Source organism: Pelmatolapia mariae, linkage group LG16_19 (genome assembly GCF_036321145.2).
Source record: "Pelmatolapia mariae isolate MD_Pm_ZW linkage group LG16_19, Pm_UMD_F_2, whole genome shotgun sequence".
Taxonomy (NCBI): domain Eukaryota; kingdom Metazoa; phylum Chordata; class Actinopteri; order Cichliformes; family Cichlidae; genus Pelmatolapia; species Pelmatolapia mariae.
In genome coordinates this window covers 22,868,156-22,891,670 of record NC_086241.1, presented here as the reverse complement: position 1 = coordinate 22,891,670, position 23,515 = coordinate 22,868,156, and the positions used below count along the sequence as shown (strand labels likewise).

The window sequence follows — 23,515 nt, the reverse complement described above, 5'->3', positions numbered from 1 at the left end:
ATAAAAACAAAACTTACTCTAAGGGCTAGTTTATTGAAAGGTAAATGCATGAAGCTGTGTTTTCTCAACTCCCTGAAATATTATCATTTTGGAAATTCAAAAAACAAAACAGAAAACACACAAACAGATGAAAGTATTAGTATGTGCAGGCAGCATCTCCCACATCCACACACACCAGTAGAGGCTCAGGAAACTACTGAACAGCATGACACACCACCACCGCAGCCAATGACAGGTCATAACCAAAAGAGGAGAGGCTCCACATCGCCAGGCAAGAAATAACTTAGGTGCTTATATTGGCAAAAATCATTACAAGAGCAGGAAAGATACAGTCAAGGCACAGAAAGGCTCCAGCATTTTGTGATTAGGCTTCCACTGAGAGACCTCAAGCCAGCTGAATGTGACACCCTGAAACTGCAGTGGATTCATAGACAAACTGGAATTAGTCAGTCAAGCAGAAAATTGTTGCTGCCACAGCAATGGGTAGAAAGATAGAGAACACACACACACCCAGAAGCAGCTCATGTATTCCCCTTTGAAAGAGAGATTACATTTGAAGGCCAAAATCTACTAAAAATCAGTATAGCTTGATCCAAGCAGTCTGAATAATTGAGCTCCAGCCACAGAAAACACATTTGATTATTTGGGGTGAGTGCGTACCTCGCCTATGGCCTTGACCTTGTTGCCAAGAACTAACATTCCAATGGGGATACCCCTAAGGTTTGGGCAGCTTCTGATGTTGTGACCAGAGGGGCCGGTCTTCACTACCTTATAAAGCCCCGGACCGCCGCCCTGCCCTGCTCTGTTCTGCACCCGAATGGGGGCCTCGTGGGAAGGGCAGCTGCTCACCTCCTTTATGTTCTCCTCCAACTGGCCCCTGACCTCCTGCAAGAGTTAAGAGCATGGATTAGAGTCAGTGTACATCAATAAAATAGGCTGCAAAAATGTTCAAGACCAGCACAGGGCTCAGACTACAAAGCCCAGAAATGTGAAGGTGAAACGCACTTAGCAGCCTCACAGGGAAATGCTGTAAAAAGCATGCAGTTCAGCCCTCTTTACGTGTATTAAGTGCCATCTTTAAGGTCTCAAATAGCATATTTGCTTTTTTTTTTTTTTAACCAACGGTTCAGTGACAAAACCGATGCAACTCGCTTATCCGTTCACTAACTATGAAGCTGCATACAGCAGCCAGCAAGCTGAGCTTGGCACGAAACTGGAAAGGAAGTAAGTGTCTCCGTCGTCACAGTAAAAATCATACAGCAATTTGCCCCTGATATTAAAAATACACTGTTCACCCACAAAGAATTGACAAACACTCACTTTAGCATTTTAGTAATCCAGTTAAAAACAACCAACAACTTAAATAAAATGCTCTCATTTTCAGTTAAAGGGGGGCATGCTATGGCACACACAGAAACAGGACTAGATATGGCAAGCCTTTCAAACAAGACCTCATGCAACAGTCTGAACATTATTATCTTCATCTCCATGCAACATACAAGCTTTAATACAAACAATTACTATTAATCCTAAATGTGATCACTGCAGAGTCTTCAGTAGCCACCGATATGATGTATTATCACGGTACAGACAACCATGCAAATACAGTTTGACCTCTTATACCTCAAATTCACACTGTGGGACAACTACAAAGTCACAAGGGGTTCGAGGATACAAGAAAAGAAACAGGCGATAGGCTATGGGGTAGTCAAACTATGTTCCCTCCTTCACACAACTCACCTGTGGTGGGAATATAGTTAAGGGGGTCCATGACAAAAAGCCGATATCCCTGACTCCTTGGCTAGCATTAAAGACATTCTGAGCAACAAATTGTAAAACAGTCAAGAAACAGTAGACGACTCAAGAAAGGAGAGAAAAACGGGAAAGGGGAGGTTCTAGTGTATTTTTTTGGAAGAAAAAAAAAAGCTCTTGGCTCTTGTGGATTTTCCAGGATAAGTCAAGTTAGGAAGACAGATTCAGACAGGCCAGTTAGTTGTGGAGCACTGAAATAAGCCAATGAGTGCAGAATTAAAAGCAGTAACAAAACAAAACATACAAAGAAAAAAAAATGTTGCAGGGGCACTGAAAATTCACTCCCAACACCTTATTGCAATCATGTCCAAATCCATGACCAAATGACTTAAAAAAAAATGTAAAAATAAAGACATATAGAGAAGAAACTTCCAAAAAAATTCCCCATTTGGATGATGTAGTGTGTCATGCTGTTCAGACAGAGACCAGACATGGAAGCCTCCTAGCACTGCATCCCAATGCAGAGGTGGAGTTACAGAGAAGTAGAGGTACAATTATCCACTCAAACCTTTCACAGGCCAGTGACTGCTTCATGACAGAAAACCACCATCTTTGGATACATTCCCATTTAAAACGGCATCAATTTCTTGAATTATACCCAGTTGAATTACCCATTTGAGTCAGTGGCATTTTTAGGGTGGTTTTTGCGGCATGGAGCAAAATGTGTGGGGGGGAACTCCTTGCCATCACATGCTGCAGTGAGCAACTCTTTATGAACTGTGAGTGAGAAGCGATGAGTAAATGAAGACTCAACAGTGCAGAATAAGCAAAGGCAAACAGCACACAAGTGCTCTTTCACTACATTTTTCCTTGTCTGACAGGCCCTGCATTGGGGTTTACTTTAATGCACTAAACATATACTACCTCACCACGTGAGCCAAGTGTCCACAGCTAAACACATGATGGTCATGTAACAGTAAACCTTTTGCCTTCAAACGTGAGTTAATGCATGCACACTCCAGCTGCTGTTCCTTTGCACAGTGTGTTAGTCAAAGTTTCATACCGAGATATTCCATGCACAAGAAACACCCCAGCAGGTACACTCTGATAAGATACTCTGATGATTTACCCATGCTTCAAGGACAAAACCAGGTAAGTCCTTGAAAAGCCATTATCATTAAACAACACAGATGAGCTCTTCCCCAAAATAAACAGTGCAGGAGCCTCTAATCGTAAACGGAGACAGGCTACTCAGCAGGCCGCCTTCTACTTACGTCGGCTGGGACCAGTAGGCTCCTGCCCAGGTGCTGGTTAAAAGAGAGGCACCAGGCTTCAGTGTACCCATTCATGTTGGGAACATACTTCTTTACAGTTTCATCATTGAGCCTGAGCCACACACCATCATCATTGTGGATCTAAGGGAAAACAAGCAACAGAGTAGAGCAAAGGCATGCCATCCTGTTACTAGGGAAGTAGGAGGGGATTGCCCTCATACATACGCATGGCATCTCTGAGGCTGCCCAAAGTAATTACATAACGCCACGCTCATGGTGAAGCAGGATGCAGGTGAAACATTACATGAATGTTTCCGGTACTAACGCCAAAAGATGAGAGCAGATATTGTGCAGGGCTGACAAATACAGTCAATACGTGCCAAATTACATTGCAGTTATAAAGTGCGTAGTAATTTAAGAATTCATTGTCTCATTTGGATTTATGAGGATGGTGTTCAAGCTGTTTACGGAGCCTCAGAGTGCCTTGCAAGAGCAATAAGCAACATAAAGAGCAACAAATTTATGAGGTAGTAATCATTATTGAAAGAGGTAATTACAAAGAAACTACAGAAATCATGTAAAAAGACTCAAAATTACTTTAATCTAGAAAAAAACCTCTAGATTTTACAATAATTATGAGTCGGCTCTTATTGATTCAAACAAGAAGAAACACAGAAACAGAACAAAAGTGGACTCTGGTGTTCCACATAGAATACTATATATTACGGTCTTCTGCCTGGTCTAAAGTCAATTACCTCGTCAATGAAAGTGATGGTGCCATTGACATGCACTATGCCTATCTGTTCACTCTGCAGGGAGGGGTGACTACGCACACGCAGGCCTGCGCTGTCCTTGGATACAAATTTGCGGACCTGAGAGAAGCAGAGGGGAGATGGAGACCGTGAGCGGCAGGGGTAAAGAACAGAAAGGAGAAAAATAAAGTCAATAAGAGCAGTAGGAAAAGAAAAAGGAGAAAGCAGTTGACAGTGATAGATCGCATGCTTTAATCCAGACAAAGCCCGCTTCCAAGTACAAGCATACACACAGCAAAAGATGACCAATCTTAAGGAGCTTCATTTCATTAGCACCTGTTATGAAGTTTGTTGTGTGTTATCTACACTGATGCATGAAGAAAAAAAAACCAAAACAAAACTTTTAAAACATATCCAAAAGGAGTATACACAAGTGATTGAAAAAGGCACACATTGTTGCTTGTTTCCCCCATTATGGATTTCAAAACTCAAAAGGCCACAAAATGATGATGACCCCAACGTGCATAACATCAGGTAGATGCAATTTCTGCATCTGAAGCAATTTCCAGTTCCTACACCATATTAAGCACTCGTCAACGTACACAGTCTGTATACATGCACGATAGAACCTAACAACCAGACTCACAGTGCTCAATCTTAATGTTTGTCTTCATCTAGTTAGAGGCATCACAAAAGAAAGGACATCACACCGAAATCTACCGTGTCATTGTAAAAGAGTTGGATTTATTCGCTCGTTTACTTTGTGACCCAAATATCTTGGACTGGACTGAGGTCCATTGCTTCCTATGAACCAGCAAATCGTTAGTCAGCAGAGCAAACCAAACGAGGAGGTGCAAACAGCCAAAAGCTACACAGAGGTCATATAAAATTCTCAGTATGAACTGAAATACTAACAAAAAAAAAAGAAAAAAAGAAAAACTTTTCAAAAGGTCAAAAAGGATCTCTGTGTTTCTGATGAAACTGATGTCAACATACTGCATAAAGCAGCTGGTTCAATCCGTTAGAATTTGGTGTTGGCAGGAAATCCTGTTGCCATCTCTGTTGAGTTGCATTTGCTGGATGACAACAGGCATGGTGAATGTCAACGTGTTTGTTCATGTTCATGTCCTAGTTGGTCAACTGAAAGAAAAACTCACCTTGCTAGGCTGAGGCTCAGCTTTTGGCTTGACCATCTGAGTCCCAGGTGGTATCATGCCTTTGGGAGGGTCTTTGACTTCTACCTCCAAACCAGCATCTAAATGATTTAAAAAGGATTTACAACTCGACTTTGTAGATTCACAAGAAATTTATTGCTCCATATAAATTTCATGCTTCTATGGGGAAAGACTTAAGAGAACGCACCAGCTTTTTGAACGTGCGTTTAGACTGAATTACCTATTTCAATGCCATCAATGGTGACGTGGATCGTATAGAGGCCAACTGCTCCTGGAGTCCAATTGGCACTGTAGGTTCCATCAGTGTTGGCACGGATGAGCATATTCTCGCTGGGTCTGTGTGGGCAATGAACAATAAGTAGACTGCGTCTCCGTGGAAAGTCTGTTCTTTTTTCTGCACTGTCTTACCTCTTTGGGGTGGGGGAAGCAAAGCGCAGCTCTTCAAAGGAGTAGTTTTCATATGCCTAAAACAGACACAGATGTAATGTAAGAGCAACAGCAAATACACTAGTTTGCCCCCCCCCCCCCTTTTTTTTTTTTTTAAGTCAAGTCACATTCCCCATCTATGATACAAACTCATGATGGGTTCAACAATTTGCCTTTTTTTCCTCTTTTACACTTAGTGTAACTGCTGTTTGGTTAATTGAAAGACAGGGCACCAATCAGATATTCATTAATGGATTACGCTACAGCAACTGAAAGAAAAAGTAGCACACTGTAATTTTAATTCAGCTTGTGTAGTTGTCAGTGAGCTTGGCTTTAGCTTCCTTCAAAGTGACATAATTGGGCTACTGAAACAGGCTTTCCATTTAAGTACATCATAAGCTGGAGAGCATGAACACCAGCCTTGTGACTAGCCTCTGATTGATGGCAAAGGAGCACTTTTTTCCATTACTACCATGCAACAAAAACACACAACTGGCTTTTTGAATGTTTTATACAGCAAACTAAAAGGCTGTCACTCCCAAGGTAAGCCATTCATTTTTGACTTTTTTTATCCTCCTCAGATACACAGAAACCGTCCTTCAGTAAAAGTCTGTCAATGCTACTCTAATCTGAACCACTTGGTGGAAAAATTTCTAAGCCCTGTAACACACTTCTCTCATTCTCATACACAGTAAATGGATTAGAATAACATGGAGCTTTTATAGTCTTCAAGCTACAGGCCATACGCATCCATTTATACACATTTATGTGGAACGTTTTTTCATTTTTTCTTTTCAGCTTACATCTGTACTCACTGGCAGATGTATATTGCTATATTCTTCTTTAGCCATTTCTAACGAAGCTCTGTTTTTTAAATATTTATTATTTAATGTTACCAAATGTTAAATGTTGTATTTAAGAATCTAACCACCCAGCTCCAACTTGAGCTACAGAATCTGCAACAGGCTAATATACACAGGTGAGGTAGCGAGTGGCGCCCCAGTTACACGATGCTGACCTTCATCATGGTAATAGCAATGTACCGAGCCTCTTTCACAATCATGGGCTCATAGGTGGCTTCCAACTTGGGCACTGGCAAACCTCCAAAGGTTAGGTCGGGTCCAGAGGAAGAAGGGGAACAGCTTCCAGGTAGTCGCTGCAACTTCTTCACATTTTCTGGTTGCACTGACTTTTTCTGTGAAACAGGTACAGCCTTCACCTCCACCTACAAACAAAACATAAACACAGTGACCGACAAATTCAGTAAACTACTTTTGTAGGTTTGGCACTTGAGACACAATTACATAATTGTTTCTTCTTTGTTTTAAGAGAGTTTTCCTGACCTTCATGTTAGGAACATGCACTACATCCCCATACTGGTCTTTGGTCTGAACCACCACAGTGGTTGGCCACCCACAGCGAATATCATCTTTGTTCAGAATCAGGGATGTCTTCTGAGGATCTGCGTAAGAGTCTGGCTGTAGCCATCTGCATTGGTCAAACAAAGAGGGAAAGAATATGTAGTAACAGCCCAACTATTATTTATTTCAAAGAATTGAAATTCAATATGAATATTATTTTGCTCTTCTAAGGTAATTTTCATTAATTTTGAATTTTGCTGTCTCATCCAAGGATGGAAACATACCTAGCCAGACGTCCCCCACTTGAATTCTGCACACAGGTGATGAAGTCCTCAAGGAAGGAGTGCTCATTGGTCTGGATGTGCAAGGGTAGATTCCCCTCAAGGGCCTCCAGGATGGTGGGAGAGTGAGACAAGGCCAGACCCTTCCCAAGGATCCCTGAGTGGGCCTTACACACCTGAGTGGCAACAAAATGTTTTGAAAGTTAAGATGGAAAGTTGAGCACTTAGGAGAGATAGCTTCTTTTTTTTTTTTTTTTACTTAAACCTTCCCTGATCATTTATTTAACTTAAAAGACGATATACCTGAAGAGAGGCTTCCTCAAGAATCTCAAGATCTTCCTCCAACTCATTGCCTATAAAAGATTGAATCATGATTATATGAGTTATGCAAAAGCCTGCCTCAAATTCACTGATTTTACTTTTTTCTGTACCTATAGGAAGGGCCAAGTCTTTCTTCATAAGAGCCGCAGCACACACACTACCCAGGTAGGCCAACTCCTTCTCCAGTTGGATAATACCCTGAAATTTACAAAACATCTGTCAGAAAGGTATTTATTACTTTTTTTACAGATGGCATACAAAGTGCTGTAAAACTGCAGGCTCAGGACACAGAAAGCCAGTGGGTGGCACAATTCACTGAAGAGCATCTGTACCTCATCAGGACCGGGGTTGAATTCATATCCCACAGCCACACACTTAAAGCCGTAGAAGCAGGCTTTCTCATCTTTCACATAATCTGAGGCCGTTTCAAGTGAAAAGAGCACTTCATTTCCTGGAAACAGATAGAGCAGAAATACACAGTAATGCATCTAACACGAGACCGTTAGGCAGAGCTCTGTAAAAACAATAATTGGTAAACTAATGGCTGCCTGCTGTGGCAGGTGGCTCAGTGAAGCATCATTAAGTAGAATAAAGTACACAAAGGATGCCAACAATTATCATCAACGAGCTGCAGCTGGCACGCATGAACATATGTTGGATTAAGAATGTTGTCACTACTCAGAGCTCATACTTAAGTACACAACAGATTTCATTAAAAATGCTGCTAGAGCTCTCACAGTAAACAAAGAATACTGGTGCTCCTACAGAATATGCATTGTCTCTGCCTCTGTGGCCGCCGTGGTATACAAGTTTTTTTAGGTGTCTTCCAGCCCGGAGTTCCCTTCTGTCGAAAGTAACGCACCACCCAGGGCAATATTTCCCTCCGCTGCCTTGAGGAAGTTCATTAACCACTAAAGACTTATGGCAGAAATATAATAATCCTGCAAAGAATAATACCACAGTAGTGCAGAGGCTGATACACCACATGAGTTTTGAACAAAGGTCACTGGCGATGAAATATTATGCCAGTCATAAAGGACAGATGCATAACTTTTGTTACTAATTCAATAATGTTCATAACTGATTGCTTTAGTTTTGTTAAATGAAAAAAATATTGGTCATATACAATCTGACCAGTTTCAATTTTTTACATCATTCATCAGCCAAACTTGCTTTAAATATGTTAAAATGAAATAAGATTAGGAAACAAAAGCTGTCAAAGGTTGTGTCTACCAAAAGGTACTAATAATTGTAATATAAATAATAACACTATTTATATGTTATATAAACATCTGTGCCTATTGTACATTTCTGTATTACACCCTAAGGTTAACCAAAATGCGGTGGTCATTTCCCCTTGACTCCACTAGTGTATATTGGCTTTTCTAAGTCTCTTGGTTTAGAAACATTGGGGTTTATTGGGATTCAATAACACTGTTGTAGCTTATTGTCCAATAAATGTCAACTTGCTATCCTGCAGTTTTGTTTGGGGGGGGGGGGGGGGTGTTAAGCTGGTTTGCTTGTCTGTTTTCACCTGGCAGCACGAGGACAGTGGTTGGCCAGCCTGTTGAGCCTGAGAACTTTTTGAGCTCAGTCCAGGTGTTGATGGTGTCGTGGATCAAGGGTTTGGCACCCAGGTTAGACAAGTGGAGTGTTCGGCTTGGGATTAGCAGACGCAGGACATCCTCTGGCTGTGCAGTGCCACACTGTGGATCAAACTCAATGGTGGTCCAGCGGACGCAGTCCGGGAATGATACCTGAAGCATGGTGAAGCACAAGGGAAATCAGTTGCAACTTAAAATTCTAGAATTTTCTCTTAACACATTTTAAAGCTAGTAAGCATGGCAAGAGATGCCTTACCCTGTACTGAGTAACCCCAGCTTGCTTGTAAGGGTGGTCACTCTCAATTACTGCATAATGGTTAGAGGTGGTACAAGCGGAGAGGCCCTGTTCAGGCTGGTTGCCAGTAGTGCTGTCTGTGGATTGGTTTGGGTTAAAGGTGGGTGGGGCGTATTTTTGGTTCAGGGCAGAGACGGCGGGCAGCAGCTCTTGAACCAAACCAAACACCTCAACAGCAGCCTGGATGTGAAAGAACAAGCAGTTAGCCGCAGTGCTACACCAGAGAGAAATGTGGTATTTTAAGAAGGCAGGTAAACCATCTGAGTGTGAACTCATACCTTTGGTACAGATGCAGCCACGGGGCCTATGTAGGCCAGGATGAGGGGCAGGAGCATAGAGAACAGGCTAGAAGAGCTTAAAAGCTCAGGAATATCATCCACTGGAGACAAGAAAGGACAAAATGAAGAAAGGCCGAGATACAAGCAACCAATGCTTTTATAATAGCTGTGTAAAATTTGCTGTGCTTACCATCAACAGCAAATGCCCTGTGAAGGAGATCCTTTGCAGCTCTAACCACAGCACTGACCACAGACAGAGCTCTGCTACAGTTTTTGTCTTCCTCATTGGCTTTGCTCAGCAGCTGAGACTGAAGGTCCCCATCATACTCACTCCTTCAACAATGAGACACTTAAGTCAGAAAAAAAACAAAAACAACTTTTGATACAAGCAATTAGAAGATGCTAGCTTTATGCATACCTGTAATAGAGAATCTGTGGGATCTGTCCTCTGGTCTGGTTGGTCCCATTGCTACTCAAGCTGCAGGTGCTGAAGGTGAAGGACACACCATCGGAGCACTGCACTGTGGTCATCCCTCCGTCCCCATTAGCCGTCCGGCTACCGTAGTTTCGTAATCGCACTGCATACTTCACCCCCTCCTGCAACACGGTAAATTTATTAAATAAATATTTGCTTTTTAACTATAGACTGTGTATAAAAATCTGTACTTTCGTTTTAAATTCTTGAGTTTGGCATTTTGCATGTTGACACCTCTTTATCTCTTTTTTGAGCATATAGTGCCAATTTATCAGCTAGCTTGGCAAGCAAAAGGCCTTTTTTAGAGTATATGGGCGTATCACGCTAATGTTTCAAATACAATTAGCTGCACCACAAGCCATATTATCTGTCAGATATCTGCCTTAAAAACACTCAAAGGCACTAACGCCAGAAACACAGCTGAGAGGTCTAGTTTAATGACTTTAATTAGCCTCGGAGACATCACATTATACTAAAGCTAACCATAAGTTAAACAGATCAATATATATTAAAAAAAATTCACCCCCTAAAGAGCAGTCACAAAGAGGAAATTTGTTACTAGGGCCAAACACATTTATGTACCAGGTCATATACCGCTTATGTACCTTAAGTGGCACAGCCTTATCCAGGCGAATTTCAGCAATATCACTGGGGGAATCGTCAGTGCTGTATGTGCCCTTCACCAGCTCCAGAGATGTCCACCTGTGAGAATGCGCAGAGTCCCCTGGGTGCTCTGTCTGCGCCTGAAGGTCGAGGGAACAAAAAGATTCACAAGAATAAATAATTAACTGACTGGAAACTAGTTCAGCAGCACCACAAAACAAATCAAAAAACAAAAAAAAATAAATCTTCAGTCACTTACATCATCAGCCAGCACCTCTAGCTCATACTCATGGATGCCCCCTCCTCCATATACGCAGACACCCACAAGCACAACGCCTGGCTTATCCACTGTCAGACAGATGGCATCCGGCGAGCCATTGCCTGTGTTCCAACTGCGGCCCTGGCTTGTTTTGGTGAAGCGGTTCGGAGATGCTTTCACTGAGTGGAGCGAGTTCAGCCCATCAACCTAATAAAGGATGAAATACTAAAAAATATAGCCAAACACACCTGACGACACTTGAAGAGAAATAGAAAGACACTAAATTTTATTTTTTTTTTAAATATATAAAATCGCAATCCATGATTTTAGGTAGCAATACACTAGGTAGCAATACTCATAATAAAGTGTAAAATGACCAAAACCCTCCAAATGTCCAGAGTTCAAGCAAACACTGTGCAAATGATGGATGGAAAAGGTAAATAATTTAAAGGTTGCTAAAACATACAAAAGGCATTCACAGAAAAAAATAAATGAAAGTGAAATAAAACCATTTCATGCTTGGTATGCATTAGGTAACTACTATTTATATCAGCCTGTGACTACTGAGAACCAGACACAGCTGCAGAGGGACCTATCCAGGTACTCAGGGGAGGAAGAGTAGTTTCCGTGACAACAGACTTGGGGGGAGAGGGTAAAAAAAAAAAAGAAAAAAAAAGAAGAAAAAAAGTAGTTGTTGAGGGCAGTTGTCAAGTAACGTTACTATGGCAACAAGAGCTAAAGAGTCATGCCTGCAGTACATGAGTATAAAAAGAGAGTGTGATGATAATTAAATGTAGAGTGTGAAAGATGGAGGCCAACAGATGTCTGCCACTCACACTTAATGACTCAGCATGCTGTAAAGACAATACAGAAAAGCTCTGAGCTCTCTCTGTGTTTTTTTAAGCTGCAGTAAGGACACAGTGTCTGTCACTGAGAGGAATTACTTCAACAACAATAGAGCCTTGAGAATATGAAGAATATGGCACGAGACAGGACAAAAGAAAAAGAATGAGAAAATGCATGAGTGACAGATTTCTTTTCAAACGTTGGCTGAACTGTAGTGACTGGGATGCAAATCAAAGCCCTTTGAAAACTACAAATCAATGTGATCAAAAAGGTTGCTTTGTCAAAGCACAGAACAATAAGCATGTACAGATGAAATTTCTGGTAATGCGAGCGGGGCTTTGCAAGAGCACACAAGGACCAAAGCTTAAAGCCAAAACAGTGGCCCCACATACAGGCATACAGTGGGAGGATGGGTGAATGGCTACTAGAGCACGTTAAGTTACCTCAGAGCCCAGGGCAGAGGCGGTGAGCTCAGAAACGATGGAGGCCAGCAGGCCACAGGTGTTGGAGACCAAATGTGGTGAGAACAGTTCAACCTCCCTCCTCAAACTCTTCCTCACAGGCAGCACCACAATCACCAGCATCTTCTCTAGTACTTCCCGGAAACTGGTCATGCCCATCAGGTTCTCCTCCGTCTAAAAGGTGGACACAATATTACTAACTTAATATGACTGTTTTGATTTCTTTTATAGGCCATCTAGATATTTGGATGAGAATGTGATGGTGATCAAATGTAGTTATCTCAACATGTTCTGGTCCACTGACTGTATCTATAAACAACTAAACATTAACGCAGTGCCAACTCACATGGCTGAGCTTCTCCATATGGGCCACCAGCAGGGGGAAGCGGTGAGCAAGGGCCGAGTCATTCTCTGTGCTTACTTGTTTGACCAGTGAACGCAGCAGCACCTCCCCATCATAAGCAATGGGCAGGATGGATGTCAGCTTGACCGATGTGTTACACAGAGCTGACATTACGGCTGCCAGGAGACGGCTGCTGGATGTACGGAAATTAGCCTCAGCGATATCCTGAAATACAGCAAAAATAATGGTGAAGGTCAGATTTTTCCCCCCTCTTTAAGCCTTCATAATGAAAGTACAGTAAAATGTCATCTAAAACTAACAGATTTTTTTTAATGTGATAACAAGCTGTATGAAATCATCATACTTGGTCCAGGCAGTTGAGCAGATCACACAGGCAGGCCCACTGCAGAGCCGGGGTTGGATAGAAGGAGTGGAAGCAGGCGGTGAAGGTGTTGTGGCACTCCTGCAGCACAGCTTCCAGCAAAGTAAGAGGCTGAGACAAGTAGCCTTGTGGGTCATTGTCCAGCTTGGTCAGGCAGTTGTCCATGCCTTCTGACAGGATCTTCTTCAGCAGACTGCGTGTCTTTCCTACGCACTCTGCCAGCTTGCTCGACTCCTCCACCACAGCCTTGGTGCTGGCTAGAAATCAAACATGGGAAAAGAAGAGATGTAATCAGAAGACGCATAGTTTAACTAAAATGCACTTTTTAAGAAAGAAAAATATCACAATCACTGATTGTCTTCTAACTTTTTAATTGTTTTATAAATATAAATCTATGTACAAACTATATATCATTTGTTTAATGTATAGTAACAGTTTGAATAAGACTCTTTTGTTGTTGCAAAGAAAGACTTTGACGTCATCCATCAGTCATCATGCTGTCAGTGATAAAGTGCTTTGTGTTCCTACCTGCAATGGGAAAAATCTCACAGATGTAGACCCTGAGCAGGCGGAGGCAGCATGTGCCAACAAAGCGCAGTCTCTCAAGGTCGAGCAGGGTGGCTGTGTACTGGAAACCCTTCAGCCCTCGCAGTTCCTCCACACCCAAAACCAAGGTGGTCCAGCTCCAGTGAAGGATACTCAGCAAAGACTCAAAACACTCCTACAACGAGATGACACAGCATTGTTCAATTTTTTTTAAGTGACCTGTTACATAACTTACACAGAGACACTTGGACAGTACTCACCACTGAGACTGTACGAGCAAATGAGCGTTTAAGGATATGGACTGGTTCACTGGTTTGCTGTTTGCCTTTAGATGCATTGCCATCATTTGAAGGAAGCCTAACGTTAAAATATGAAAAGAGAATAAAGCTTATTTATTGGACAGGCACCAAAAATAAAACAAACCCCCCAAAAAACATACACCACTTTTAACAAAATGCGAGTACTTGCCTGTAAAGCAGCTGAGGTATCTGACCTGCGTTGACATCTGTGCCATTATTTGACTTCTTTGAGCTTTTGAACTGAAAGACCACACTAAATGGGAGAAAAAACACAAATCATGACACATGAAAAATCAACATGAGCAATGTAAAAGAATGTAACAAATAGAAAAATAAACCATCAGCTCTACTGATTTATCATGGTGACTGTAAATCAGTTTTACCCATCATCAGTGGTGATGGTAGCCTGCCCATGGGAGCCGCAGTCACTGCTGGGACCAGACACTCTGGCCCACGCCACATACCACCAGCCAAGCTGCAGCAGCACCGGCTCATCAAACATCATTGCATATTTCTCCCTAAAAATAAGATCACCATCAGTTACAGCCATTTAAAATGATTCTGCAACGATTTCTTTACTGAAATGGCCACAAGACTAAAACCACTTTCAAAAAATACACACAAATACATTAACTATACCTGGCAGCACAGTCATAAGCGAGTACATCAGTCTCAGCCAGCAGATCACCGTCTGTCTCATGGTCACCACCATCAGGGCCAAGCTCAAACAGCTGCACAACAACAGAAATTGATTAATATATTATATAAATTAAAAAAAAATAAAATAAATACTGCCCGTACTAACCCTTAGACCCCTATAAGATACACCTATGGTATTAATTTCAAAATCCTACGTAACCTTGTTTTGACTTATGGTTTTCAATAACTTGCACATCCATGCAATTAAAGCAATTTTTTGTAAAAATATTTCAAGGGACTGCACACCTTGATTTTGGCAGTGTACTCCCCTCGTCCCCCAAACAGGCCCAGCCCACCCAGCAGGATGTCTGCGTCGGCACAGAAACGGATGGCCTCCACAGAGTGGGCCGAGTAACCCCAACCACCACCGTGACCTGCAACATCGCATAAGGGAACAGTCAAGCTATGAAGGTCACAAAGATGATCACTGACTTTCCATGGCATTTTTTCCTCACTGAATGTTACAGATTAAGCAGCTGCCTAGTTTGATATATTGATGAGATCAATTCAATCAGTCAGTGCAAGTCCTGTCTCTTTTAGTCATTACTTATGAACAAGAACTAACTCTCAAAGCGGTTCACAACACTGTAGTCCTCCTTGGAGTAGACCTTCATCACTGCCTGGGTTTCTTCCTCAGCGCTGGCTACACCCATTTTCAGTTCCTGCATGGCAGCCAGTGTATCCAAGCAACCTAAGTGGAAAAAAAACATAATTCATCTTACTAATAAATGACAATCAACAAGAGTGGTCATAGCATTCTTGCAATCACATCATTTGTTTGACTGAGGTCAAATCAGTTTTCTCTTGAACTGATTAAAAGGTGATACTATAGTCTCCCATGAAAGAGTTCACTCATAAAAAGAAAAAAAAAAAACCCAAAAAGCCAGAAAAATAACTTAACATTAGGGGTGGGCGATATAAACGATATACGATAGAAACGATATAGATTTGGCCAACGATAGAGATTTTGACTATATCGCTCTATCGCGACAGCGCATGTTGATGATGTCATCAAGCTGCGCCTGTTTTGGTAGAAAGTATCACAGCGGCTACAACCATTATCATCAGTAAATTATGTTCTCCTGACTGAAGTTTGGCCCGTGTATAGCATCCTGCTATGCGATTGCATTTGTCCCTAACCACCAGAATCCCTCACGTTAACTTTTATCGAGTGGAAAAAAAGTTGCCGTTCATCCTCCAGCTTCACTGTGCTAATGTTATGCTAACATAGCTGTGTCGCTAGCAATCACGTAGCACAACATTATATACCAGGTAGTCCAACTTCGGTAACCCTGCAAACGCCACTGCTGTTTAGTTTTCTGTCTTCATTTATGTTGGAAGTGGTAGCAGAGCTGTACGTTTTAATTAGTTTCAAAAATCTCTCAGTCAGAAAAATGGTATGAAATGTTCAGGTATAAACTAGCGAGCTAACTTCCAGTTAACTTCTAACTCCGTTAAATTTAATAAATTCTGTTTTCATGGATGCATGGATGTTAAACTTAATTGTTAGACCCAATAAAGCAGCAACGCTGATGATTTAATTAAAGATGAAATAATTTAGACTGTTTTTAACTCTCAGTGTTCGTTTGACTTTGGGGCCTGAAAAGGACGGAGTTTTGGACCCAGATTACTCCTCACTACGGCAGCCGTAATGCTCTGACAATCCATCAAGCAGTCCATCAGCAGGCTTACCAAAGTTGTACTAAAACATTTTTTAACAGATTTCTACACGCCAAAATCGGTTCAAGGTCAGTGAGCACAACCAGAATTCATACATACGGCACACTCTCGATTTTTGAGAAAATTTAAGGATTTTAAGTGTGCCTTATAGTGTGGAAAATACGTTATACAGAAGAAAAGAATATATCGTGATATATATCGTTATCGCACATGCTTCAAATTATATCGCGATATGAATTTGAGGCCATATCGCCCAGCCCTACTTAACATCCTAATGGGATTCCTGCAGTTATATACAGAATACATTTCTATAAAAGCATAAAATTAAGTCCAATTTCTTAACAACCAGTCTTTCACATTGGATAATATTGCTGAATTAACAGCAGCTAAAATTTGAAACACCCAGGAGCTACACAGACTAAGCTAAAGCCCCATCAGAGAAGTTAAGTCAATGATTTAATAAAAGGTCATTACAAAAAGATCATAAGGCCCATAAGCAATTTGACACTGTAAATGCCTAGCGTAAAGGATTACCAAGGATGTGTAGGGCTCCATGAGAGCGAGTGGTGGTTGCGTGTGATCCTGATGGTAATGCAAGCTCTGGACTAAGGATGCTACAGCGAGCCTGCAGATCTGTTGCAGAGGGCATCCTGGCATCAGCTATCACTGCATTGTAACACCACATCTCTCTGGTGGCTGGCAAGAACCTAGAAGCAGGAGGAAATAATGACAGGGATTAAACATGCAAGGAATTAGAAATATTTCTGTACTACTGAAAGTGCAACAAAGAGTTGAGATGGAATCCAGCTTATCCCTTGACTAACATAAGCATAGACCTCACACTGACCTCCATATAACATCATACACTGGGTCCAGACACAGGCCAAATCCTTGCAGGTCCTCCTGCTCAGAGTCATTGAAGGTTCTGCAGCTTCCATCCATTTTGTTGATAAGCAAGCATTTAAATGGTGGTGGCTCAGACACGGAGGAGGGCACAAGGCCAATGATGTGTTTGCTGGCAAAGATCTCTGAAGTAGCTAGGACATGGGAGTTGATAAGAGCCTCATCGATCCGCAAGAATGTCTGGTCCCCACTGGCTCCGATCCATGTAGCTTTTCGTCCATATTTGGCACCGATATTGGGCATAGGAGATGGCTTGGCATTCCAGTAGGGCATGTCCAGGATCGGCCGACCAAGCTGCCCTTTCTGAAAAAGCAAGGAGAGTGTTAAGTTTCAGAAACAAAGTGCAAAAGAAATCTGCAGCCCTTGCAAAAGCAATCATGACAGATCAAAGCAAAGGTTACATTTGTTACATTTAAAAGATTACTTTTGCATTACGGTAGAATTGCAATAGATTCTGTTTACTCACCGAGAAGCTGCCAAATGTGAAGACCTGCCCATCCACGAGGAGAACAGCTGTGTGGTTACTGCCTGCTGTCACCTGCACACTCGGACCAGGAAGAGCCTGCACCAGAGTTGGAGAGCCCCTAGCAGGGAAAAATTAAATGAATTTGTGTGTCCACAAAACTGCAGTTAATGTATGATTGTAATGTAGTTTTCCCTCTTAATACCCATGACATTTGTCTGTTCAGCTATAATTATTTAATGTTTAAATAATACTAGAATATACAGGGATAATTACAGAAACTATTCTATGGCTAACAAATAATTACTTTAACTTGAACATACATCTATCACATTAAAGAAAAAACAAGGTCATCTGACAAGAATACCTGGAGTTGACGTCCCCATGTCCGAGCTGCCCGTGCTGACCATACCCAAACGTGTAGACATCTCCATTCTCCATAAGCACCACTGTAAATCAACATGACGACTGTCACGTTATTACTTTAATATTCCCGTACTCTTACTAGTTGCTTTAAACAACTTCTAGAATTATCAAGGCAAATCTAACCTAGTGATTGCTATGAGGGAAAATTACCCACCTGAGTGGTGAAAACCGCAGCTGACCTGAACCGCTCGCAGTTCACAGTCAAATCTCACAGCCCCCGGGGGGTAGGTTGTAATTTTGCTAGCATCCTTCTCCCCACGCTCACTGCTACCATCTATAAGGCAAACACTGAAGTCAGCACATTTGAGCACAGAACAGAGAGTGAAGTTTAGTAGCAGCTTTAGACCGCTGAGGTGGAAGCCTCTGCACAATCCTCGAAAAAACAGAGCTGGAGGGAAAAGAGGTTTAAAAAAAAAAAAAAAAAAAAAGGGGGGGAGAAAAGGGAAAAAAACGTGCTGAGAAACAAAGCAAGGAGTGACACACCGTCATAACAAAGGCTTTTGATAACCAGTTCTGTTATAGCTTGCCAACAGTTTTGAAAAAAAAAATTGAGGTTTTTTTTGTCTCTTATGAGTTAACAGGAAGTCTGGTTTACTCTGAGCCCTGCAGGAGGTCACAGCTGTGGTGTGTGAGAGGAGGAGGTTGGGATAGAGGAGTGCCATGCATTACAGTGAATACAGTGACTGAGAATATATTCTGGATTCTTGTTTTTTTGGACCAAAATAAATATTGACTGGCTCATGGCCCAAACATTAGAAGGGTTAAGAAATTAGTTCATTGTCACTACACTTAATATTAGAGAATAAACAGAAGTGCTCCTAAAATGACATCTTAAGCACATGAAAGCAGTTTTGGAGGTCAAAACCAGGCACTATCATAATGCCTGTGAAAACCATGAAGAAAAATGCTTATTAGATGCAACCTAAATGACCTACACTTACAAATGCACATCAAACATCAAAGCAAAACAGACTCAAAAACCACTGAGTGATTAGTGCCAGTGGGACACTAGAACAAGTTATGCTTCTTATGTCTTTAGATGGCACATATCATCATAATTTTTTGCTTTACATCTGCACAAAAAGTGATATATTTGACATTTTTGTAGCCAAATGAGATTTTTCTTTAAAAAAAAAAAAAAGAAAGAAAGAAAAAAAAAAAGGGGGTTCAACAGGTATTTAACAGTCACATTATATTATGTTCTCTGTCCTCCAGGATTATGCTGGTTAGACGAGGGGGGGAAAAAGAAGAAGCAAGGATCCATCTTCATATCCACCAGTTGTTTTTCCAAAGGAAAGAGATGTTTTATTCAAAAAATAAAAATAAAAAAAATAATTAAAAACCCACAAAAAAACCTACAAATATAGGGCCATATTCTACTGATTTGATCAATGTCTTAACAATTTCAACACTTGAGTGTCCAAACAATGAGTGTCCAAACAAAGCTTTATGTTAAGATGACACATCAAAGCCATTTCCACGAAATGTTTCACATTTAAAATGTGTCAGACTTGTCAACTGTCAAAGCTTACTCTCCCCAGTATCTCTGCTTGTAATGCAGTAGTTTTATCTATTTGCTATGGGGGTGACGGTAAATCCAGTTAGGCAATGACATAGCTTTCTACCTTTGTCTTACTAACTGCATCGTACTCCGCTGATGAAAACTTCATAAACCCGAAAAGAAATTAGAAGACCAAATCTTCATTGGACCTCAATCCTTTTTCTATGTTTAAATAATAAAAATCAAAAGAAAATAATTGAATTCAAATAATCAGCCTCTTAGGTGTTTAACGCAATCTAAATACACCACGGCTGCTTTTCCCCAGTGCATCTCAGTGAGCCCTCGTTTCCAGCTGGCTACATGTTTTGGTACTGTGAGACCTGGTGAAGATACAAGAGTCCTGCCTTCAAAGAGTGAGAGGAGGTGGGCGGGACAGCCAGATTGGGAGATAAGTCAAAGGGGTGTCTCTGCACCCGTTGAGTTAGTGAAGACCGTAGTACCTTTGTGCTTGTCCCGTTTATGCCTTAGTGCCTGAAGGGGTCTTATTCTGGCTAGGGCCTGCTCACGCTGGTTCATAAAAATGGGACCGGGGAAAACAAGGGGGCCTGGGGGAGAAAGAAACTTTCACATGCATGCACAATGCTCACAAATGGGAAACAACACATGATAATACTACACCACAACCATACACATATGCTAAAAAATGTAAAAAATAAAAAATAAAAGTAGAGAGACACAAGCAAGGGGGAAGTCACCAAGGCACGACACCCAAGCTCACAACAGCACCTGTAAGTAACCTGAAACTTGATTTTTTATTTATTTATTTTTTAAAGGATGGACATACAGTTAAGCCTATTTGTTACATCCATCTCCATAGTCTCTCCTATGTTGAAATGTCTATCACAGGAATGTGTCCTTTCTACATCCCAAAAAAAAAAAACCACTTCTTCATTAAAGTTAGTCCCCTAGCTCTGAATCATACCTCTTCCCTCCTCCAACCTATGCCGGCGATTGATCCTCTGTCGTTTCTCCTCCTGGCGGATCTGAATGTGCTCCTCGATGTTGACTCCTGGAGGGGGAGGGACAGGCACAGCTGAAAACAAAAAGGCCGCAGATACAGCCAGCCCAGACAGGATGCAGGAGGAGGAGGGAAGGCAAAGCAGGGCGGAACAAAACAAGACACACATCAATGAATGATGGAGAGACATGATGGAGAAGCAATGACTGCACGACACAAGGATTATAACCAAGGATGAGTGACAAGTGCGCAATGTATTCAAGCAAATGCAACAAACATTATGACATGTAGCATAAGCACCATGCCTTCATAAGCTTAGCATACAATGCTTACATTAAGCCCTGGACAATCTTTCTCAGGTATGTACAGCTAAACATATAGCTGCTACGGTCACATCATATATATGCATTAAGATTTTAACATGCATATGATTTGTCAGTCTTTGCAGCTTTAAGTGAAATGTAAACAATGCAGGTGGTGTTTAAGCCAAGATGGATATACTGCATGAAGGACAGAGCATAAAGGATAAAAGAAGAGCATATTTTCATGAAGGCGCAACAACCAGCGCAAGTAGCACTCCAGTTGTTTTACATTTCCTTGACCTTTAAGATGGGGAGTTGTTTAATGATGGACAATCTATCTGATTTCATACTTTGCACAGATTTGGAGATAATGTGATTAAAGCAGGATTCCCATTTATCTGCGTTTTAATCTATGACCGATTTGTACTCTTTGATTACCTTCTTATTAAAATGGCTCAGACTTGGTACTATGGATATAGAATGAACAGAACAGAAGTGACTACACATCAATCACTTTTATCTCAAGTTATTTAAATGTATATCAAATTATAAATAGCACTATTTCTAAGTTGGCAAATAGAGTGCTTCCTCTCTTAAAAACCAAAAGGAACGGCTTTATTAGTACTGATCCTAAAGTAGAAACAACAACAACAAAACTGAGTACACTTGTGATGTCCACTAAACCCAGCTGCATAATCATCAAAATACACAGACCTGTGAACGCTGGATCTTTCCCAGTTTGGGATTTATGGGCTTTATCTGTGTTTGCATTATTACTCGAAAAGTAACCAGAAGCATTAAAAAACAAATAAATAAATAAAGCTACTGCACAATACAGGAAGACTGATGACAGCAGCTAAACCAAAGCCATAATATCACTAATGAGAAGAAGCAGTGGTCATCCACTGAGAGTGGACACTATGGATTGTAACTCTGGTCATCAAGAGAGAAAACGAACAATGCGAGGACACTGCATAACATCAGGCTCTATGGATGGTGTCAAAGTAGAGAAAAAATAAAAACAACAAGCTCCTTGCTGTTTGGCCAAAAAACTACAAGATTAAACTTTGCTAAAGAACAAGAAAAGAAATGTGATGTCTATTGAGAGCACACATTCTTCAGTCAGATGACACCAAGATAAATCTGCTCAGCTCAGATAAGACCACAACTACAACAGTCAATGCAATGACCAGCAGCGAAGCAGTGAGGTGGGAGTGCGATAATAAGGGGCAGCATGAGAGCTAAAGGTCTTGGGGAGAGAACATTTATAGATGGCAACCATAAATGCCTGTGGATATACTAAAATACTGGCTGACAAGATAGCACCCGGTCTCCAGAACCCTTCCAGCATAACAACAATTCGAAGCACACTGCCAAAACCACACAAGAGGAGAAACTATCTCGCCTCACTCGAATCCAACAGAACACCTTTGGGGAGTCTTAAAGAGAAAAATGGAGCAACATAACCACTCTAGAAAAGAGCAGCTAAAACTATTTGTCTCTGAAGAGCAGATTTTTCTTTCCAGAAATTTTGTGCAAAGAGCTGTGAAAAGCCATCATTCTAAAAAGTTGAACCTTTTGTTTCATAAAAAAGGAAGAACAACCTTACTGTAAAGCATTTACTGCAAAGTGAATCGTTTGATACTTTAGCAACACTGCACAGGCGTGTACTCACTTCTGTTATGTTGACAGAATTGCAGCCTCTAATTTAGGACTGCCAGACCAGAGGGTAGTGCTGTTATGCACCGCCATCCTCTGTATTTACCACCACTGGATGCCACAGAATAACCACATATACCTCTACTCTCAGCAGTCCATGTAACTTCGTGTTCTCCTGTTTATGCGGGAAATGTTATATCCTGCAGCTTAACAATGCTGCGTGCCACCTCCCAAATGTGTGCCACCTCCCAAATGCAGGTGTAAACCATGCAGATGACTCAAGGACTTCTTAGAAATGCCGTTTCTTTATTTCTCACTGTGATTGCCAGAGCAATTTCAGAACGACGAGATATGTGGCACGCAGAGAGTCCTTTTTTTTTTTTTTTTTTTTTTTTTAAATCCTTACTTGAATATTTCATTGCCCACTCCCTTTGCACTTTTACACTCACATGAACCAAAATAGCATGGGCAGTTCTTTGGCTAGCTCCTTGCATTTGTCACTGCGCCAACACGATTAAAATCTGGGCTTTAAGTAATATGCTGAATGATATCATTTAGCATACCTAACAACAGGTCCAATGGAATCATCTCCTTCACAGCGTCAAAGATGCCTCTCTGCCTGGCCTCCTGACCATCGAGCTCCCTGGCACAGGCTTTGCAACAGCCACACGCTGAGCAGCCAGACTCTCCAGATCCACAGCCACAGATACTGGTTCAAAGTAAACAAACAAAACAGATATTCATATCCCTTTTCTTTTTTTTTTTTTTTTTAAATGCAGTTAAAAAGATCCCATCAGTCATGAGTATTTTTTTGGTTCCTAAGAACACAGATGCTGTCCTGACATTATAAGTCTCTTACCCTCCCGGCACTCTGTCTGGTCGTCCACTACTGACACAACTGGCACCGTAGCCAGTGCAGTCTCCACACACTGTGCAAACCATGCACTGGTCCAATTTCCACTTGTGCATGCCTGGCTGGCACATCATGCTTTTCTCTTCCTTCTCCTCCAACTCATCCTCTAGGTCCTCATCCATGGCTGTGGCCATGTTCTCAACACCAAATGCTACAACAGATATGTCCACAACAAAAGAAAATCATCAGATCGATCAGAATTTAAAAGAGTACTTAAA

The 23,515-nt window shown here is 41.4% G+C and overlaps 1 protein-coding gene across 21 annotated transcripts in view; it reads right to left on the bottom strand.

Moving 5' to 3' along the window:
- The window catches only part of mycbp2 (MYC binding protein 2), a 62,615-nt gene that overhangs the window by 18,754 nt on the left and 20,346 nt on the right, over positions 1 to 23,515 (bottom strand). For 9 of the 21 annotated variants that reach the window (XM_063497255.1, XM_063497259.1, XM_063497257.1 and 6 more), the window contains exons 15-53: positions 23,244 to 23,448; positions 22,948 to 23,093; positions 20,388 to 20,498; positions 19,906 to 20,010; positions 18,059 to 18,178; positions 17,846 to 17,927; positions 17,482 to 17,599; positions 16,960 to 17,318; positions 16,647 to 16,819; positions 14,998 to 15,123; positions 14,679 to 14,806; positions 14,373 to 14,464; positions 14,117 to 14,251; positions 13,903 to 13,986; positions 13,695 to 13,791; positions 13,417 to 13,609; positions 12,871 to 13,145; positions 12,510 to 12,731; positions 12,146 to 12,337; positions 10,857 to 11,063; positions 10,600 to 10,737; positions 9,938 to 10,116; positions 9,710 to 9,852; positions 9,520 to 9,620; positions 9,203 to 9,421; positions 8,877 to 9,099; positions 7,675 to 7,793; positions 7,453 to 7,540; positions 7,325 to 7,374; positions 7,025 to 7,197; positions 6,723 to 6,867; positions 6,398 to 6,604; positions 5,362 to 5,417; positions 5,174 to 5,289; positions 4,936 to 5,033; positions 3,782 to 3,898; positions 3,027 to 3,167; positions 1,741 to 1,818; positions 661 to 885 (exon numbers count right to left, since the gene is read on the bottom strand). In XM_063497255.1, coding sequence (XP_063353325.1) covers positions 661 to 885; positions 1,741 to 1,818; positions 3,027 to 3,167; positions 3,782 to 3,898; positions 4,936 to 5,033; positions 5,174 to 5,289; positions 5,362 to 5,417; positions 6,398 to 6,604; positions 6,723 to 6,867; positions 7,025 to 7,197; positions 7,325 to 7,374; positions 7,453 to 7,540; positions 7,675 to 7,793; positions 8,877 to 9,099; positions 9,203 to 9,421; positions 9,520 to 9,620; positions 9,710 to 9,852; positions 9,938 to 10,116; positions 10,600 to 10,737; positions 10,857 to 11,063; positions 12,146 to 12,337; positions 12,510 to 12,731; positions 12,871 to 13,145; positions 13,417 to 13,609; positions 13,695 to 13,791; positions 13,903 to 13,986; positions 14,117 to 14,251; positions 14,373 to 14,464; positions 14,679 to 14,806; positions 14,998 to 15,123; positions 16,647 to 16,819; positions 16,960 to 17,318; positions 17,482 to 17,599; positions 17,846 to 17,927; positions 18,059 to 18,178; positions 19,906 to 20,010; positions 20,388 to 20,498; positions 22,948 to 23,093; positions 23,244 to 23,448 — 5,786 coding nt within the window. The remainder of the gene's footprint in view (positions 1 to 660; positions 886 to 1,740; positions 1,819 to 3,026; positions 3,168 to 3,781; positions 3,899 to 4,935; positions 5,034 to 5,173; positions 5,290 to 5,361; positions 5,418 to 6,397; positions 6,605 to 6,722; positions 6,868 to 7,024; positions 7,198 to 7,324; positions 7,375 to 7,452; positions 7,541 to 7,674; positions 7,794 to 8,876; positions 9,100 to 9,202; positions 9,422 to 9,519; positions 9,621 to 9,709; positions 9,853 to 9,937; positions 10,117 to 10,599; positions 10,738 to 10,856; positions 11,064 to 12,145; positions 12,338 to 12,509; positions 12,732 to 12,870; positions 13,146 to 13,416; positions 13,610 to 13,694; positions 13,792 to 13,902; positions 13,987 to 14,116; positions 14,252 to 14,372; positions 14,465 to 14,678; positions 14,807 to 14,997; positions 15,124 to 16,646; positions 16,820 to 16,959; positions 17,319 to 17,481; positions 17,600 to 17,845; positions 17,928 to 18,058; positions 18,179 to 19,905; positions 20,011 to 20,387; positions 20,499 to 22,947; positions 23,094 to 23,243; positions 23,449 to 23,515) is intronic. The other 12 variants (XM_063497260.1, XM_063497275.1, XM_063497277.1 and 9 more) reach the window with 10 other exon arrangements.